At 41.6% G+C, this 18,706-nt stretch overlaps 2 protein-coding genes across 3 annotated transcripts in view; both read right to left on the bottom strand.

Annotated features, from left to right (window-relative positions):
• Nucleotides 1-3,784: 3,784 nt before the first annotated feature.
• ccnj (cyclin J) lies at nucleotides 3,785-9,472 on the bottom strand. The gene is made up of 6 exons (XM_069689916.1): nucleotides 9,403-9,472; nucleotides 9,093-9,182; nucleotides 6,825-7,035; nucleotides 6,443-6,742; nucleotides 5,089-5,248; nucleotides 3,785-4,797 (listed from the first exon to the last, which is right to left on the bottom strand). The coding sequence occupies exons 2-6, from the start codon at nucleotides 9,159-9,161 to the stop codon at nucleotides 4,452-4,454; spliced, it is 1,086 nt and encodes a 361-aa protein (XP_069546017.1). The 5' UTR covers nucleotides 9,162-9,182; nucleotides 9,403-9,472; the 3' UTR covers nucleotides 3,785-4,451.
• A 27-nt stretch (nucleotides 9,473-9,499) lies between these two features.
• The window catches only part of blnk (B cell linker), a 45,352-nt gene continuing 36,145 nt past the window's right edge, over nucleotides 9,500-18,706 (bottom strand). For both annotated transcript variants that reach the window (XR_011310571.1, XR_011310570.1), the window contains 2 exons: nucleotides 17,446-18,095; nucleotides 9,500-9,588 (listed from right to left, as the gene is read on the bottom strand). The gene's annotated coding sequence lies outside the window, so the exon portion shown is untranslated. The remainder of the gene's footprint in view (nucleotides 9,589-17,445; nucleotides 18,096-18,706) is intronic.

Below are 18,706 nucleotides of genomic sequence, written 5' to 3'. Positions count from 1 at the left end.
GCAGTGGTTGGCTTCAAGAGACAGGTGGCATCTGATTGGCTGAACAACACAATGAAAAGGGACATGATCAAATCAAATCTGACATTATGATGTGCCATTATGAAACCTGACATTATGGAATTAAAAGTGGCCTAAAATAGAACTGTTAATAGGAAATGCCACTCTGAAGTAAAAAAAAAAAAAAAAAACATTTTTAAAAGTCTTATAATGACACCAAAAGGATGATATAACATTTATGATACTGAGATTGAATCATTTCCTTCATAAAATGTATATTACATTTTTATACACAATAAATTGATATAACTAGGCTATTTATTATTATTTAGGACCTCAGACAAGTATCACCTAACAAGACGTCATAACAGTGTTCCTTCTCTCAATGGTTAAAGTCAGACAATTAACCATGTACTTGAACATGAATTGTTTTGGTTATAATGGCATAAATCTTCCTTCTAAAGTCAACTTTATAACAATTTTTCTACATGTGAGAGGGTGTACCCTTTAGCAACAAAAAAATTATGTCAACGTGTGCCTGGGAGCAAGCAGTCCTCACACCCATCTCCCCTTGTTGTTGTCTTGTGAACAGAGACTCAGAGAAACTTGAAGTTTCGTCTGTGTGCCCTGAAGGAGCAGTTTTGACTTCACAGTCGAAGAACAGCTTGACAAGTCAGACTGCTTTCAGTGTTTGAAGTTGAGTAGCTCCCACTCTTTGAACACTGCTCTTTCCTCACTGTGAGAAAGAAATATAACCCTTTTTGTTATTTCTTCTTATTTTGGTATATAGCCCTTCACATACTTTGCTTCCTAAATTTGAACCATTTACCCACCAGATTTTGTCCTAACTAGTTAGAAATTATTCACTCCTCTCTCCTGAAAGAGTTGAAAAGATTAGAAAATGAAGCAGATATTTTCTAAAGCTGCTGTCTTTTTGGTTTGATATATACTCATTTTATCTCTCCACTGCAGTTAAAAAACAAATCTTTTAGATATAACTCTGCTATCACCTCCTTGCATATAAATTGTCATATAGTTTATGTGTGGTGTTCCACAAGGTTCTATTTTAGGCTCTTGTCCTTTTTAAATTACACTATATTTTTCTTTTAAAATGGGACATTCTTTGGTATAATGTCTGTCACCAGACTGACTTTTTTTGGCACTGCACAAAATGTCAGACTCCTGCAATCTTTATGGCCTGCATATCAAAATAGCACTAAATGTCATATGTAAACATAAATGATTTGATTTGATTTGATTTAATGTCATTTCAGCCCTTAACTCGTGGGTGGAATCAAGGAAAATCCCTGAAAAATTACAAAACTTTGGGCAAGCTGCAAGCACCTCTCAATATGGCATTATATTACCAATGTTTAATTTTTTCACTTTGTTAGTAGTGACATGTTCACTTTTTGTTTTAAAATCCAAGAGGCCTGTGGTGCTGTGGGTTGACCACCAGTGGGCTGACCACCGGCACCAACACAAATTACACAACTATATCCAAATCCATCAGAGGATTACATCCCATTGATTACCACATGTACATTTTAAACATTGGAAATACAACATAATAAACCCCGCCAGTGCTCGTTTTAGTGTGCAGTACCACAGATGGATGAGTGGGCCTCTATGTTTTTCACATTAAATATTTTGGCAACTGCAGAAAAGTTTGGGAATTTTTTTTCTTTTACTGTCTTTCTCTTGAACTTTGTCTGGAAATTTAAAAACACTCAGACTTCAGTTCCTCCATACTTGCTTTGCCCAAACGCCTCAGTGAAGTCAAAAGACTGATGGAAAGTGTTTGATTTAGTTGCGACTCTATTACATGAAAACAGTAGGATGTTGTGACTAAGATAGCACAGAGTGGTAAAACCTGCTGGATGGCTTCATAAATCTCAGTCCTCCTACTGATCTGGCAACTTATATGCACAGATTGGGAGGGGGAGCAGTAAATAATTAAAGCGCAAGAAAATTCCTCATCACCGGGTTCATCAGTCCGCTTCCTCCTCCAAAGGAAGCCTTCTGCAGTATACAACCAGATCGAAAACGCTATTTTAGACGGTCTGCCACATCATGACATGCAGGAATCAGGAGTGCATTATAGAAGTTTACTTGATAGTGTTGTTTCCGTCAGGCTTGACCGCATTGTTTTCTAACAGGAACTCTCTTTAATTAGGGTCCCGTAAGGTCCCTTTTGGCTTCCTTTAAAGAATAGCAGGCTCAAAGGTGAATAAACAAAATGCTAAAGCGGATGGAAAGCAAATTACAGTTTATGCACATGAGAAGAGTGTGGTTTTGTGTCTCTCATTCTAAAGATATCCGCCTCCGCTGATGTCCAGGAGAATGAGGGCATGTGGTCAACAATGTCAACATACCAGAGTAAACATTTTGCATATTGCTTCCAAAATGTTCTGTCTTATTCATCTTACCTTCAAAGGCTTAAAACATAATTCTGATTGTGATACAACTACAGAAATGACTTACAAAATGTATTTTCTGTGCAACTGTTTTTCCCTTAAGAACAGAGGCTTATTTTAGTGAGTTTTAAGAGGTAATATCTTCAGATTAAAAAGCTGCATAACGCAATAATTTTAATACAGAGATGGCTGAAAAGTTAACAATGTATCAGTCCACTCTCCAGGTGGTAAAAATATGTTTATATCACAAACAGAAATACATGAGATGGGAAAGCTGAGATGGCAAGCCTCAACAGAAATGTGGCCCATACTGCCCTCTGCAGACGGTAGATTGCCTTGTCGCCTCACCTAAACTGTATTATTATATTGCAAAGGATGTCTATGGTAAACGGTATTTAAGGTTATAAACTGGTGAATGTATTACAGGTGGGATTCAGTGTCCAATAAAAGCAGCACAAAAAGTTCAGTCAGCCACAGAAAGTGTCGTGGAGAAGGAGGGTGACACGTCTGAAATAGTAGCTCCTCATTGGTTGCATTAGTGTTTGCCATGTTTTACTTAGAGGATTTACAACAAGTGATTTCTACTGTGACAAATTAAAATCAAGGACCAGAAACAATAAATGCAAAGGATTTAATTTAAAGCTTACCGTCTTTCCTTTTCACTTGTCACCCAGGATGCATCACTGTGGTTGTTTCACCTCTATTAGGCAGCCAACAGTGGAAAGATGACAGGAGATTAGGAGAAATCAACATGTTTTCTTTTTATAGCTTTGATATCTTCAGTATTGCACAACAATTTAGAAAATTGTAAAAAAAATGTAATAAATAAATAAACTTGATGGACGAGGTGTGTCCTAACTTTAGACTGATACTACATAGTGGTTTGTTAATTGCTCAAATGACAACAAATCCAAAATATGATGAAGTCTATTTTGGTTCTGGATTCACTCTCTGCATGGTGAGTAAGTTGTGGTAGTCAAAAATGTCTCTCACTAACCTGTCATGTTTACACTGTGCATTTGCATACAGCGCAAGGAAGTGAGATCTGAACACAAGTGGGCACTCAAGACGCTTGTGGAGATGCATGATGATGGCAGGTGTTAACTGACATACGTACTAGACTGTCCACTTGTGATCCGATCACCAGGACGCATAATGTGAACAACCTCTGTGTCATTGGATGATCGAGACAGTGAAAAGATGAAGTTTGGTAACTGCAGCACATGCAATGCTCTCAAAAAAGGGAATTGATGGCCCCAAGTTGTGAAATAGCAATTATATGACAGAATTTTAAATAACGAATTGTAGGCACAATTATATTGCATGTCAAACAAATCCACTGGGCTAGAACCACAGTTTAACGTACAGGTTTGTATTTTATTTAAAACTATCATCGTAGAAGTGGACAGCACCGACCAAAATCCTCTGTGTACAGGAAAAAAAAATTCTCTGCAAAATACTGTACATTTTGATGTGCAGAGGAGTATATCCTTTCAATTTTTTACTAACGACTTTCATCCAATAAACAAAAACAAAATATTGGAAAAAACAAAACACAAACTCTTTTCTCAACCATAAATCGACATAAATCTCTATGTTACTGCTCTTTTAACTTAGCATAGTAATACTCAAAATGGCTACAAGCACAATGTGTTTGTGCATTTTATACTTTGGCTTAATTAAATACAAGACTTCAGGTCTGTAGCTAAATTATGCAGCAACATTGGTGATAAAGAGGTGCAAACTGTGCCGCTATAAACACCTCGCAACAACACTCATACCTGATACCTCAAACATCTTGGGGGAAAAAAAAAAAAGAAAAAAAAAAAGGTCCTCATGCAGGCTCTACACTGAAAATTACAGCAGAGTAGGCATATTGCACATTGCGTACACCTTATGGTTCAAAGTGCTGCACCAATCTCATCAAGTCTCTTCAAATTAAAAACGTTTCCTTCAGTGTATTCTGTTATGTTCAAGAGAATCAGATCACCATATCTTATCCCTTCCTCCCCAAGAATGACTAAATATTGAAAACCATCATCTGTCAAAGCACGGCGCAGCGCAGGGGTAGTGCATGCTGACTTGGTATGCCCTGTTGGGAATGTTCGTCTTTGGGTCCAGAGAGGCGCTGATGGCTTGGGTGTTGCCGTGCTGGGGGCCGTTTGCAGCCTGCAGGCTGGCGGTGGAGCAGCTAAGGTAGGAGGAGGGTCTGTGGTTCGGGGCCAGGCCCGGCTGGGGGACCTGCTGGGGATACTCCACGCTTGGCCTCTGCAGGTACTGTGACACAGTGGCTGTCTGGCCAGAACTGGGGTACACTGTCTGGCCCTGCTGCTGCTGCTGGCACTTTTGCTTGCTGGCTTCTTTGACATCACTGTCATGTGCACTGGAGGGAAAAAAGGACAAAGAGTTGCACTGTTGTTTAATGAGATGAGTCACTGCTATAAGATGAACACTGACGTGTGGTGTGCAACGTATAGGCTACTGTCCATTGTACTGTGTTTGAGATCCGATTGTCCTTGTGAAACATGTGTCATCGTAAGTTGTCAGTATCTGAATCACTGTCATTGAAATAAATTGCTCGATTTAACTGCTCCGAGCGATTGGAGTCATTTATACGAGCTGTTATGAGCACGTATGCAAGATGGCATCATCTGAATGACAGCTTGATACACACATGAGTAGTTTCTCGGCACATGGGACTAGGTTGTCCCACGTGTAGCCTGTGAGGCGCTGCAGCCGCGGTGGCCATGTCGGGGACAGGTGGAGGATGAGGCGAGAGGCGGACGCACACGCAGCAGCCACCAGTGAGGGTGCAAAACACAAAAACACATGATCTGAAGAAAAGGACAAAGAAAACCACAGACCCAGCAGTTAGCATGAATATTAATACAACTTTTTGGGGGGTAAAGACAGCATATTTTTTTTAAGTAGCTATTCAACAGAGACTAAAATCAAATTTATTCTTCCCACTAGCCTATCTGTTATTGAAAATGTCAATTTAGATGAACCAACATCTTAGTTTTACAGTTGCTTATCCCACTGACCTACATGAGCTTGTAGCTGAATCCATTTTGATAGAAGACTACACCCTCACTCCTGCTAAAGCTAACTAGCAGAGTAGCAGCAACTCAGCATGTGACTTATGAAAAATGTGATTTGACATGGTTAAATTAGCTTTAAATCTATTAAATTGTAGATCAATATAAATACTTAAAGAAGATGCACAGACAGAAAAACGCACGAGGCTCCACCTAGTGGTACTCATGAGCCTCCAACTGGCCAAAGTCCCAAAAAATTGGCCTTTAATTTCATTTTATTGCAAACAGCAGCTATATACAGAACACATTACATGGATGTAAAAAAAAATTGCTTTAGGAAAATAATTTGCCAGTGTTTAGTCACATAGAGCGACATGACATGATGTTTGACATGGCGCGAGGCGAACGTTAGCGCAGTGCAGTTGGATTTGGACTCAGACGTTGATTTTTAGCAGCGGAATTAGTGGAATTTTTAACTGGCTCTGAGGTCGCTGCAGAGAAACAGCTGTTTCTGCACCTCCTCCTGCTGATTTGTAACAAATTATTTGGAGCTCTGATTAATAAATGCAGGCATATTCTTTGATTTGGAACAGCAGCCTTATGTTGCTATTTAGCTTTCCAGGGACGTATTGCGTAGTTAAATCGGTGAATGTTAATTTATGAAAAATGCATATCTGCAACAGGAGGTGGTACTCAGGAAAATTGGTTTGGCACATGGCGTGAAAAGTTTGAGAACCTCTGACTCAGGTATGCGAAATAAAAATGCATTAAATAAAATAAAAAGGTTGTTAGTGTTAAGCAGCTTGTCGAGCAATCCTAAAACTTGCAGTGTGCATGGAGACATAGAAGTGAGCCTATTGTGAACTATTTGCACATCTGCCACATGTTTTTGATTCGGAGTACGCATTTTCTCCCACTTTTTACTCTCAGGCTCTTCTGATCACATACTGAGAGACACCTGTAAGAGTTAACAGTCCAAATACAACGTACCTTGCAAGGAAACCTCCAGGAAGTAATCAGCATACTTGGCCATGTATATTTTTGTCTTCTCCAGGCAGGTGATGGGCCAGCCATCATGCAGATCACCCTCATGGACAGCGATAGACAGGTAGTATTCAATGAAATGAGCAGCTGTCGGGAGGTAGAGGTTCCACTGGAAGGTCTCCAGCAGGAGCAGCTCCATGTGCAGTAAACCCTGCTTAGTCAGGACCAGGTTCATGGAGCTCATGCAGGCCAGGCTGTTCAGGGTCTCCAGCTTTGGTACACGGTCTTCCCTCTCCTCAAATTTACCTACAGCAAAGAGGAATTGGATCTGTGACACCAATGCAAGAGACTAACTAGCCCAAAAGTTGGATTACAGCTGCACACTTACTGGCCAAAAGAAGACAGGAGAGCGAGACCATGTGAAGCTGCTGAACCGTGACGTCATAGCGGTCCATGAAGAGGTCGAGCAGGTAGACGGCCAGGTGTCTGGCTGCGGGACACAGCCTGAAGCGGTTGCTGACGATGGCGATGAGGTCCGCAAAGTAGCGTCTCAGGTTGAGCTGAGGGGACTGACCTTTGTAGGAGGGCAGCTTCAGCTCCTGTTAGACAACACGTCTCATTTGAGATCTCAGGAACACGTCTTTCATTGTCACTTCATTCTTTTTTCGTACTATGAATAAACAGAATTTGCACAAACACGCAAGATCCCCAACACCAAAATGTGCTTGAAATAATTCAGAACCTGGAAGAAGTCATTTTTAAATTGTAAAATGTCTTTCATGATATTTAGTGGAAAAATTATTAAAAAAAAAATTATAAATGGGGGGAAAAAAAATAAGGGATCAAAAACATTTGCATATATTTAAAATTATCCATTTATCATCATTTAAACCGCTTAATTTGTATCAGCATAGAAATATGACATGCTACGACACCTATAGCTCAAACTGAAGAATGACATTTCAAACTAACTTTTTCCATGCTTGCACTTTTTGATTTACAGTGGGTACGGAAAGTATTCAGACCCCTTTAAATTTTTCACTCTTTGTTTCATTGCAGCCATTTGCTAAAATCAAAAAAGTTCATTTTATTTCTCATTAATGTACACTCAGCACCCCATCTTGACAGAAAAAAACAGAAATGTAGAAATTTGTGCAAATTTATTAAAAAAGAAAAACTGAAATATCACATGGTCATAAGTATTCAGACCCTTTGCTCAGTATTGAGTAGAAGCACCCTTTTGAGCTCGTACAGCCATGAGTCTTCTTGAGAATGATGCAACAAGCTTTTCACACCTGGATTTGGGGATCCTCTGCCATTCTTCCTTGCAGATCCTCTCCAGTTCCGTCAGGTTGGATGGTGAACGTTGGTGGACAGCCATTTTCAGGTCTCTCCAGAGATGCTCAATTGGGTTTAGGTCAGGGCTCTGGCTGGGCCAGTCAAGAATGGTCACAGAGTTGTTCCCAAGCCACTCCTTTGTTATTTTAGCTGTGTGCTTCGGGTCATTGTCTTGTTGGAAGGTGAACCTTCGGCCCAGTCTGAGGTCCAGAGCACTCTGGAAGAGGTTTTCTTCCAGGATATCTCTGTACTTGGCCGCATTCATCTTTCCTTCAATTGCAACCAGTCGTCCTGTCCCTGCAGCTGAAAAACACCCCCATAGCATGATGCTGCCACCACCATGTTTCACTGTTGGGGTTGTATTGGGCAGGTGATGAGCAGTGCCTGGTTTTCTCCACACGTACCGCTTAGGATTAACACCAAAAAGTTCAATCTTGGTCTCATCAGACCAGAGAATCTTATTTCTCATAGTCTGGGAGTCCTTCATGTGTTTTTTGGCAAACTCTATGAGGGCTTTCATATGTCTTGCACTGAGGAGAAGCTTCCGTCGGGCCACTCTGCCATAAAGCCCCGACTGGTGGAGGGCTGCAGTGATAGTTGACTTTGTGGAACTTTCTCCCATCTCCCTACTGCATCTCTGGAGCTCAGCCACAGTGATCTTTGGGTTCTTCTTTACCTCTCTCACCAAGGCTCTTCTCCCACGATTGCTCAGTTTGGCTGGACGGCCAGGTCCAGGAAGAGTTCTGGTCGTCCCAAACTTCTTCCATTTAAGGATTATGGAGGCCACTGTGCTCTTAGGAACCTTGAGTGCTGCAGAAATTATGTTGTAACCTTGGCCAGATCTGTGCCTTGCCACAATTCTGTCTCTGAGCTCCTTGGACAGTTCCTTCGACCTCATGATTCTCATTTGCTCTGACATGCACTGTGAGCTGCAAGGTCTTATATAGACAGGTGTGTGCCTTTCCTAATCAAGTCCAATCAGTTTAATTAAACACAGCTGGACTCCAATGAAGGAGTAGAACCATCTCAAGGAGGATCAGAAGAAATGGACAGCATGTGAGTTAAATATGAGTGTCACAGCAAAGGGTCTGAATACTTATGACCATGTGATATTTCAGCTTTTCTTTTTTAATAAATTTGCACAAATTTCTACATTTCTGTTTTTTTCTGTCAAAATGGGGTGCTGAGTGTACATTAATGAGAAATAAAATAACTTTTTTGATTTTAGCAAATGGCTGCAATGAAACAAAGAGTGAAAAATGTAAAGGGGTCTGAATACTTTCCGTACCCACTGTATTTCAGCACCCACCACACTCACTTTGTATCGCAGCGCCTGGTACATATCTGCAGCAAGTTGTCCCTTCCACCATTGGTCCTCTAGCTCCATTTAGCACAGTGCTTTGGAAACCTCGGAAAGAGAACACATGGGAAAGGATATCAATCCAGTTGGTGCTGAAGATGCTGCGCACATGAAGGGGGGGAACTCAATTTGTGACAGACAATGACACTTTCAAACTCGCAACAGCCGAGTGGAGCACCGTGATCTGTCGCCCTTCGGTCATTGTGTTTCTCTAATCAGGAAACTTTAAATAAAAGTTCCTGATGACACTTTAAAAGTGGAGACTCACCCAATGAGCACATGTAGGGGATTTTGCGGGCAGTTTCACTGAAGTAAACTTCAATTCAAACAGCCGAACATGCTTTCCTCGCACTCATTGTTGTAGTCAGTCTCCAGCTCAGCAGCACGAGTTCAGCAAACACCGCTGGTGCGTTCAAGTGCTGCCGGACACACCAACTTCATTTCGGATAACCAACTGAAAGGAAGCCGAGAAAACGGATAATTGAGGTTTAGCGGGTGAAAAGCACAAAATAACGTTAGTAAACTACATTTTAGCTATTGACTTAGCACATGTTGTCATGTTTTAATTTTGTCCTTTCTCCTAAAGAAGAAAAGTCGTCATTCACATGTCATTGTTAAAATCTAAAAATTGACTTTTGATGGAATGCAGTTTTTACCCAAAAATATTTGCATCCAAATTTCTGCTGTCTCCCAGAGGAAACCACCAAAGTGTAAGAGTAGTTTTGGATAAACACCTGAAAGCATCACTATTCTCAGGACTGGTCGTGCACAGGACGCAGCCAATTACAAATAAGTATAAAAACGGTCAACATCCAATCACTGCGCAGCCTGGCTACTTTCCTAATTCAGCCAATAGCCGATAAAAGGGAATTCTAGTCTATAATTTGTTAATATCCAGATTTTTAGAGCCAGATATGACTCCATATTGTAATTCCATTGACGTTTGTAATTAAATTGGCAGCTAAAACAATCAAAAGGAAACACTTTCCTGGTAACCTTCACTGGTAACCTTTCATTTACTTTGCACACTGGAAGCTCTGATTGAATATAGACATTACTGTACATATTGTCAGATTTACAAACAAGCAATATATCTTGAAACAAAAGTCTTTGCATTTTGCATAAAATAAAAACCCCTTTTTCCTAATTCATTGCACCACAGGATTTATCACTTATGGATAAAAAGCGTTTTTACAACAGTGTTGCATATTTGCAGGTTACAATAATACAAAAAGAAAAAGACCCTCAGCTTGTTTACTCTTTGGTAATCCAGATATTAGCCAGGTCAATGTGATCTAAAACAAGCCGGGGATTTTACATTTTTCGTTAGGATCTGATAAACTGCTTTTATTCCTGTTTAATTTTACTTCAGTATTGACTCAAGCAAGGTCGCATTTAGGGGTAAAATAAAATAAGGAGAATAGATAACCCTATTTGTTTAAAACTGTTTTTCTCTGTTTTTTTTGTATGACAATCATCTATCAACGAGTCACTCTGAGCATCCTAATTCTCTGGTTTATCAACTGAAAATGTGAGCAAATCCATTACTGTGGTGCCTTAAATGTATGATGCAAATCTGAGAAAGGAGCAGAATGAGTGTAGGGATGGAAGTGTGTCTGGGTGCACACCTGTGAAGAAACTATGAACTGTAATTGTGTCTTATTTCCTTTTCCTGTCCCCCAGGGTCAGTCTGACCCGCATCCTAAAATCTAAAACAATACAAACATCTTTATGTACTTGGTTTATATTTGATCTATATATGTATTTCTTCCCCTGAGAAGCCCTGCCTGTTAGTTTTTATGCTGAAAAAATATTTCCATGGGTCATTTATATTTTTCAGCGCAAATCCAAAATGGGTCAGTTTGCCCCAGCAGCGTGGCGCCATTAAATTTGACCCAAATAGGTCAAAAGCAACATCAGTGTTCCCCGTATTTCAAGAGCAGAGGGACTTTCATGTAATTCACTGCAGCAGGTTAACAGAAAAAAAAAAAGTAATTATGGTGAGAAGGCAGAGCAAAATTGTTTATTTATATGTATCATTAAAAAAAAAAAAACTGGTGCATTGCTTTACAGCTAAGTGCATTCAGGCAGAAAGACAGGTTTTGGAGGGAGCCATAGAGGAATGTCTATTAAGCCAATAGGAACCAAGATAAAATGAGTTTTATCAAGTGATTAAAGCATAAAAATGATGTGGACTCATCTGTATTTATGGAGCCATTATGCACATAATCAGTCCTTATCTGGGAACAATGGAGCAGTCACAATGCTCCTCCTGTAAAGGACTGGCATAAATAATGGAAGATATAACTTAACAGCCATTTAAATGTACATAACTTCATATAATTTGCATTTCTTTGTAGTGTCTGAAAAAGTGGTGCAAAGTCAATATAAATTGGACTAAAACAGGCATCACAGTGCTTCCATGCTGTGATCAAACAAGAAAAAGAGCAGTCCAGAGAGTGTGGCTGTATGCAGGGGGTGAGCCTTAAGAGGATTGGTAATGCTAACAGCTCTGTTGTCGACACTGTTGAGGTGGCGGGTCGTTCCGTTCTTAATGGACTGGAACTGTCTCCCACAGGAAACAAATGGCGTCCCGGGTGGAGGGAAGCGGTGGCCGGCCTTTCAGTGCTTCTGTTCCCCCCTGTGTCATGCAGTTCCTGGTTGGAGGAGCAGCTGGCAGCCTTTTGACCTGCTTGGGAGTGTGAATAACACACTGCTGACTCTTTCTCAGAGTCATTGGACAGAAATACCAAAGCAGAGGTTGTAAACAATCGTTATGTTATTGACCCTCCACTGGACCAGCATCATGCAGCTTTTTAGGTTTGTTTACTTCTAAAATATTCTGCTCACGCCAAATCTCTTGAATGACTCAGCTGGTTTCTAAATCTGATTCTTTTTGTTGTATGAGATATTCATTGGTAACAGAAAAGCTCATCTTGACCTTATCTTAGTTTTGTTGGCAGCACAAAGGACCCTCTGCCCATAGACTCATCCACATGAGATTTAATCACAAACCAGATAACAGATTTGTGGTTATTTCTGACGCAGTTCACGGTTAAGCTCTAATGGTTAATGTGTAGGGTAATGCAAGCAGTACAAAGAGTAATTTGGTCCAACATTTAAAAAGTCATAAAATATGTGTTTAACTTCAACTTTATGAAGCTATATGTTAAAGTTACTTAAGTAAATAAATATGTTTTCACACATTCCTGTAAAACAGTCTCATTACAGGTAGTAATGTAGTAGTAGTGTGTGCATTAATCTGCAGTCTTGATGCAATAAAGGGTGTCATATTTACCAAACTCAGGCCAAGTGGGCTATTTTTACACAGAAGTATGTTCTTGAAGAGCAGCCCTTCACTATGTGTTGAGTGCTGGACACACACAAAGTACATGCACTCAGCTTCTCTTAGGCAGAGCACAGGTAACCTAGAGTTTTACTTCTTTTGCAGGATAATGGGCTTTAAAATGAGTTCTGTAATCGGTCCCTGCCTGGAATAATGACAAGAGAAGGAGATTAAGGAAGTGCTTTGTCTGTAAAATGTTTCAGTGAACAACAGGATGATCTGATTAATTTACAAATGGTATGAAGGGTGTCAGAGGGCACCCTGAACGCACACAGTGGATTACTTGAAAACCTATATCTACCGCATGTGTCACTACGCCAACACAAACATACAATACATTCTACCCCTGGTACCGGTTAAGCCTGGGTTCAACACAGAACCACAGGTATAGTTAACTATAACTAATATAGTTATAGTTAACTTCACTTCCTGTCTCAGTCAACACCCTTATCAGTTCCTAAAAGTCACTTATGCAGGTGTATTGATTTTTTATTTTTTATTTACCATGGTGAATGAACTACATGAAACTAATAAAATAAATGATAAATAAAATGTATATAAATGATATAAGAATTACCAGGACCGTGTTTCTCCAAGAGAGAGGAGCAGGAGGATGGAGAGACTGAGGCGCAGCATGAGGAGGCAGCAGAGCTCAGAGAGGATAGACTGGCTCAAAGGGCAAGACACTTTATTCTGTGTAAAAATATATATTGAATGAATGTTTCCTGTTTTAAGGCAGAAGAGAATCACTAAGTGTGACATTTACATTTTTATGTTCTGCCTAAAATGTAACATATGCCTTAACATGTTCCTAAAACATTAAAATGCTGTTTATGCTTATGCTGTTGTTTTTATTTTGAATTAAATATGCACAGAAAACAAATCAGGGCTTCAGAGATCAGTTTGAAAATGGCTGACTGCAAAGTAACATTTGAAATCCCACTTTATGCCGAATAGATTATTTTTTATTTTAGATATAAAATAAAATGTGAAAAGTACGGATTAGCCTATTTCGGTTTATAGACATTTAAATTTGGCAAAATTCAAATATTAGACTATTTCTTTACTTAGACTATTATTTGTCTGTATCTGTATGAGATATCCGTCACTATACGAGACATTCATCAGACGTCATACACAGGAGCCTGTACCCACCAAAGTCCATGTTATTAGAGCATGTTTTAATAAATAAACATTATACTCATAGTACCTGGGTCAGATACAGTGCTGGGGGGGGGGGCAATAAACTACTTTTCCCGGCAGCCTTTATTTGGATATATTTTGTGTAAAGGTGTCAGTTGACCGTGACATTTATAAGTTTGGTCATGAAGCAGTAAATGTGACGGAGGTGATCCACCCTCACCACTTCATGTTCATTTGATGCAAACACACTTCATTTAGGAAAGAGTTCCTATTCTTGTTTGCCTAAAATGGTTTTGTTTTTTTTACTCTACTGTTTTGGGGGTTGTTTTGTGTTACGTTAAAAAAAAAAAAAGAAGAAAAAAAGTGAATAGTCCACATAAAAGGCACCCGAGCGCACGGAGAGCCGCTCGGCGTCGGTGTGTAGCTGCAGGCCCGGGACAGGCTAAAGGCTAAAGGAGCTCAGAGAGGCTGTAATCCCCGGATGGAACCATCATGGCTGCCACTCGCTGAGCTGTCAAGCTCACCACAAAAGAAAAGGTAAAAAAAAAACAACCCCGATACAACTACACGAACAACCCCAGCTTTATTATTCATTTACGTCAACCGGCGGGTTTCTCTGCAGTAATAACTCGATGCGGTGTTTTGTATCAAACGGATGGGGTGCAACTTTGCTGCCACGCTTTGTGTTCCTCAAGTTATTTCGTCTTTGGAAGCTCTTGTGCGTCACGTTAGTTCAAATCACACAAAAGGTGCTTCAGTTTTCATAGTCAGCCCAGTTACTAAATAACACGGCGCCTTTTGACGCGAGAGCAAAGAGGTTGCAACGCGTGGTCGCCGTGATAGTTCAGCGAAACTTAAATCCCAAAGCGATTGTTGCTCGTTACGAAGCCAGCCTTGATCACTTTGTTGTGGTCAAGTCAGACTGCACAATGGCCGTACGATCCCCCCACGGATCTGCCACTAGAAAGTGCCAGCTCGGTCTCTTCGGCTTTTAGTGCATTTGTTTTGGTTATGGTGAAGTTTTTTTAATTATTATTATTTTTTTTTTTAATTGCACAGCCCACCGTATCGCATTTAAATGTGTTTTAATGCGAGACATGACGTTCACAAACCGAACAGGTGAGCTGAAGTGCAGTTTTCCTGCACCCGGTGGCTGATACGAAACTGGTGGAGGTGTTTTATTCCTGATCTGAGTGGGATTCATTCTCATCCACAGAGAAGCTTTTTGAACCAGCAACAGGTTGACTTGGAGTTAAATAGCATGCAGACCAGGACAGTGAATGCAGCTCCTTTTCTATGGGCTTACTGTGAAATAATGAAACCGCATTTTCAGCACAAAGAACATGCTGGGTCTTATCAAAGCACAACAAAAGTATTTGTGAGGAGGCACGCTTTGTTTTTCATTTTTCGTTTTTTGTTTATGCCATGTGTTTTTCTGCTCTTTCAGGAACCTGACAACCCATGGATTCTGTGGATGTGCGTGCAGCTACCTCTGCAGGAGATAAGGGCCGGCGAGTCGACAAGAAGAATAGAGATTGGAACAAACGGCTCCACCTCAGGAAGACTGCCGTTCAGCCCCCAGCTATGCAAACCGAAGATAAGCGAGGACCAAAGACAACAGCAGAGGAGCGGGAGCGGAGCACAGTGTGGCCTTCATCAAAGACGCCCCCTCGAGATGCACAAGAAAGCCAGCGCAGGACAAATGACAGCGGAAGTACACTCAGGTTCGCGTGCACTCAGTGCAAGGACAACTCGGAATATGTTCCCAAAGACTTAGCCAGACACTTTGAGGAAAAACACAGAGGGAGTCCACCAGTTTTCTCCTGTCACAAGTGTACCTTTAGTACACACGACTTCTCCTACCTTCAGGTTCATCTATTAAGCCACAAGGACACTTTTTCTAGTTGCAGCATTTGTAATGACAACGTTCAACGCACGTGGCCTGAATTCAGCGCACACTTGACTATGTGTCACTGCCCAAATGGCAAATATTCATGTGAAATGTGCCAGAAATTCTCCACAGGTGATGTTAGAGTATTTTTAGAGCACATGTTTGTACATAATTTGGACCTGGAAGGAGCTGATGATGTTGATGTATCGCTGCACACAAAGGACAAGAATCAATTGTCAACCACTCAGACTTTACGTTGTCAGCACTGTGGCTATGAGGCATCTCAGAAATGGTTGATCACTAAGCACATCAAAGCTGTCCATGTTTGCCAGAATGGTAACCAGAGGAAGAAGAAGAAGAAGGAGGTTCATTCCATAGCAAAGAAGCCAAATGACACGATTCCCAAAACGAAGGCCAGATTAACAAGAAGTGCAGTCAGGGAAATGTGCTGGCTGACTCAGGACTGCTTGTCTCTGCCAGGGAGAGAATTCCTGGATAAATACTGCCATCTGTCAGATCCACAAACAACTCTAGAGGAAACTCAACAGTTTCTGATGAAATCTGTCGCCGGGGAAACCGGTGACCAAAAATGGACCAAGGCTCTTAAAACCGTTTTGTCAAATGTCCCTCAAGATATGAATCTTCACCCCAAGTCGGAGAATGGCATCATGACGAACTCGTCGGATCTGACTGTCCTGACAGTCAAGAACAAGATAACTGTTGCTCAGAACGGTGCTACATATGCCAAAAGGTTGAAAATGATGACATCATCAGAAAAGGAAACGGTCTCTTCTGAAAGCACTGCTGGGGATGCTCAGTGTGCTCTCGACCAAAACGAAAGCCAATCGAATTTGAACGACCGCGCACCTTGTCCACAGGCTGAAAACAAACTACATAATGACGTCTCAGTGTCAGGCAAAAATGAATCTGAGTGCACTCGGATGCAGGAAAACAGAGAGAATCAGGAATTAAAGACTGGTCAGGTAATAGAGGAAAGTAGTAAAAAACTGGAGGGGCCTGTGCATGACAATGGGATTTGTATTCCCAGTGATCTGAAGTTGACAAATGAGTGTGAAGAGACATCTATTCATAAAGCCCTACCAAAAAATAAGAAACAAAATCGACGGCGGAGAAGAAGAAGCAGATTTAACAGGAAAGGTAAAAGATCGCCAGGACAGCCCTTAAAGATAGTGTTGAAGAAGAATCCCGTGAAGGAGAAGCAGTGGGTGTCGCAAAGCTCCGTGTCTCCATCAGCAGGTGGTTCGATAGACGGCCATGATGGACAGCCAACTCCTCATACAGCGACGGAGGAGAGGGTACAGATTCTCCAAAATGTGCAGCCAACAGAAGCACACCAGAAGAAATGGACCAAAGGTTCCAAGACTGATCTTAATGACCCATCTGAAGCCATTAGTTCAATTCTACAATCAAAGCCAGGCGAGGAACTCGCCTCCAGTTGCGTCGCGAAGCCAGTGGGATCTAAAAATACGACCGGAAACATGCCGGCCGTGCTCAAAGGCTCGACGCCGACGCATCAGGAAATGCAGGTTGACGCAGAGAAGTCACCGCAGTTCTTGGAAAGTGAAGTTGACAAGAGCACATCAGCTGGCAGGACGAGGCAGGCGGATCCGAGGGATGCATCAGCGACTGAAGCAGGGATGTTCCCCGAAAACGTAGAGCTACAAACATCTCACAGCGGCACCGACTGCAATGTGTCAGAGGATAAGAAGAGTTCAGCCGCTGATGGAGTGACTCTTCATAGCAGCACGTCTCCCCCTGTCCCCCAACCTGTCATTACACCACAGGGTAAGACGGCAAATTATACTTTCTGCATAGACTCAGTGACGACAGATTTAACACACAATGGCAGTTTCTTGACATTGATTTGAGCTTCAAGAGCAAAGTGTTTGGAAGTTTTGGGTGTATTTCACCTTTTTATCTTACAGGTGAGATAATCGTGGAAGATCCCCGCCTTGCTCTCTCAGTAGAGCGGAGTGAGCGCCGCGTCGAAGGGATGAGAGCTGGAGAAGTTCCCGCTGAACCCCTCGGCAGCATCCGTTTCCCTGCCGACAAAGCCATCCAACAGGAGCCCTCAGCCGCCTCCAGCCACCGGTGGCAGCCCGCCCCAAAGCACCTGGAGAGGACCCTGAAGTTAGTAGCCATAAATTCCTCTCAGCTGGTGAAGCGTCCAGCGGGAGACCAGCCTGTCGTGGTGCTAAATCACCCAGACGCCGACATCCCCGAGGTGGCCCGGATCATGGAGGTCGTCAACAGGTACAGAGGAGAGGTGCAGAAGGTCGTCCTGTCACGCAGGACTCTGAATGCTCTGTCGGCTTCGAGCGGCGACGTCCCCGAGACGAACGACCCAACGAATGCCCAAACTGAAGCCGCGTGGCGCGGCGACAACTCCGTGCAGGAGAGGTTCAGTTTGAAGTTGAAACTTCGTAGGTTGAGCAGGAAAAAGTACGAAGTAGTGGGTGCGGTGTCTCCCGGCAGGGACGCCGCGAGGAAGTTTCGCTGCTGGTTCTGCGGGAGGATGTTCACGCGTCGGGACCTCTGGATGGTCCATCGGCAGCGGCATCTGATGGAGTGGAAAATGCCAAACTGTGAAAACTCGTAATTGTCGCACACACTGGATAAAAAACAGATATTCTGGAGAAAAAGTGACTTTGCAATACATCAAAACAATAATGGAAACTGTTTTTTTTTTTTTAGAGTCTTAATTATGATTGGTTGTTTTTGAGGAGAATGAAAGCATTGTGCGAGGGTTCACATTCTCAGGGGAATCTGAGCATTTACCTGTTGTCTCTCCCAGTTTGAGTATCTTGATACGAAGTCTTTGTAGATTGTTTGTAAAGCCACAAGTGGAAGTGGCGTCCATAATTTACTCGTTTGTATTGTTTGTATTTTGTCTACACAATAGCTTTATTTAAGGTGATTCAAGTACACTGTCGTATGGAATCTTTTATAGAACACTGTAATGTGTATATTTGCCATACCATCTGTTTAATGGATCAGTTTATGTACGGGTAGGCAAAACAGTGTGGTAGCTGTCATATTTATGTTTCTGGAATGGGACGCAGAGACCCACGAGTTACTCAGATATACCAAAACTGTGTGTTTAAAAAAAAAAAAAAAAAAAAGAAAAGACAATAAGCTGTTTTATTCAACATTTATTTATGACTCTTAGGT

Source organism: Brachyistius frenatus, unplaced genomic scaffold (genome assembly GCF_029030835.1).
Source record: "Brachyistius frenatus isolate BFR_SWC_R1_liver_20210118 unplaced genomic scaffold, ASM2903083v1 Contig_8, whole genome shotgun sequence".
Taxonomy (NCBI): domain Eukaryota; kingdom Metazoa; phylum Chordata; class Actinopteri; family Embiotocidae; genus Brachyistius; species Brachyistius frenatus.
The sequence above is the reverse complement of the archived record's forward strand: the minus strand, read 5'-3'. Positions and strand labels throughout refer to the sequence as shown.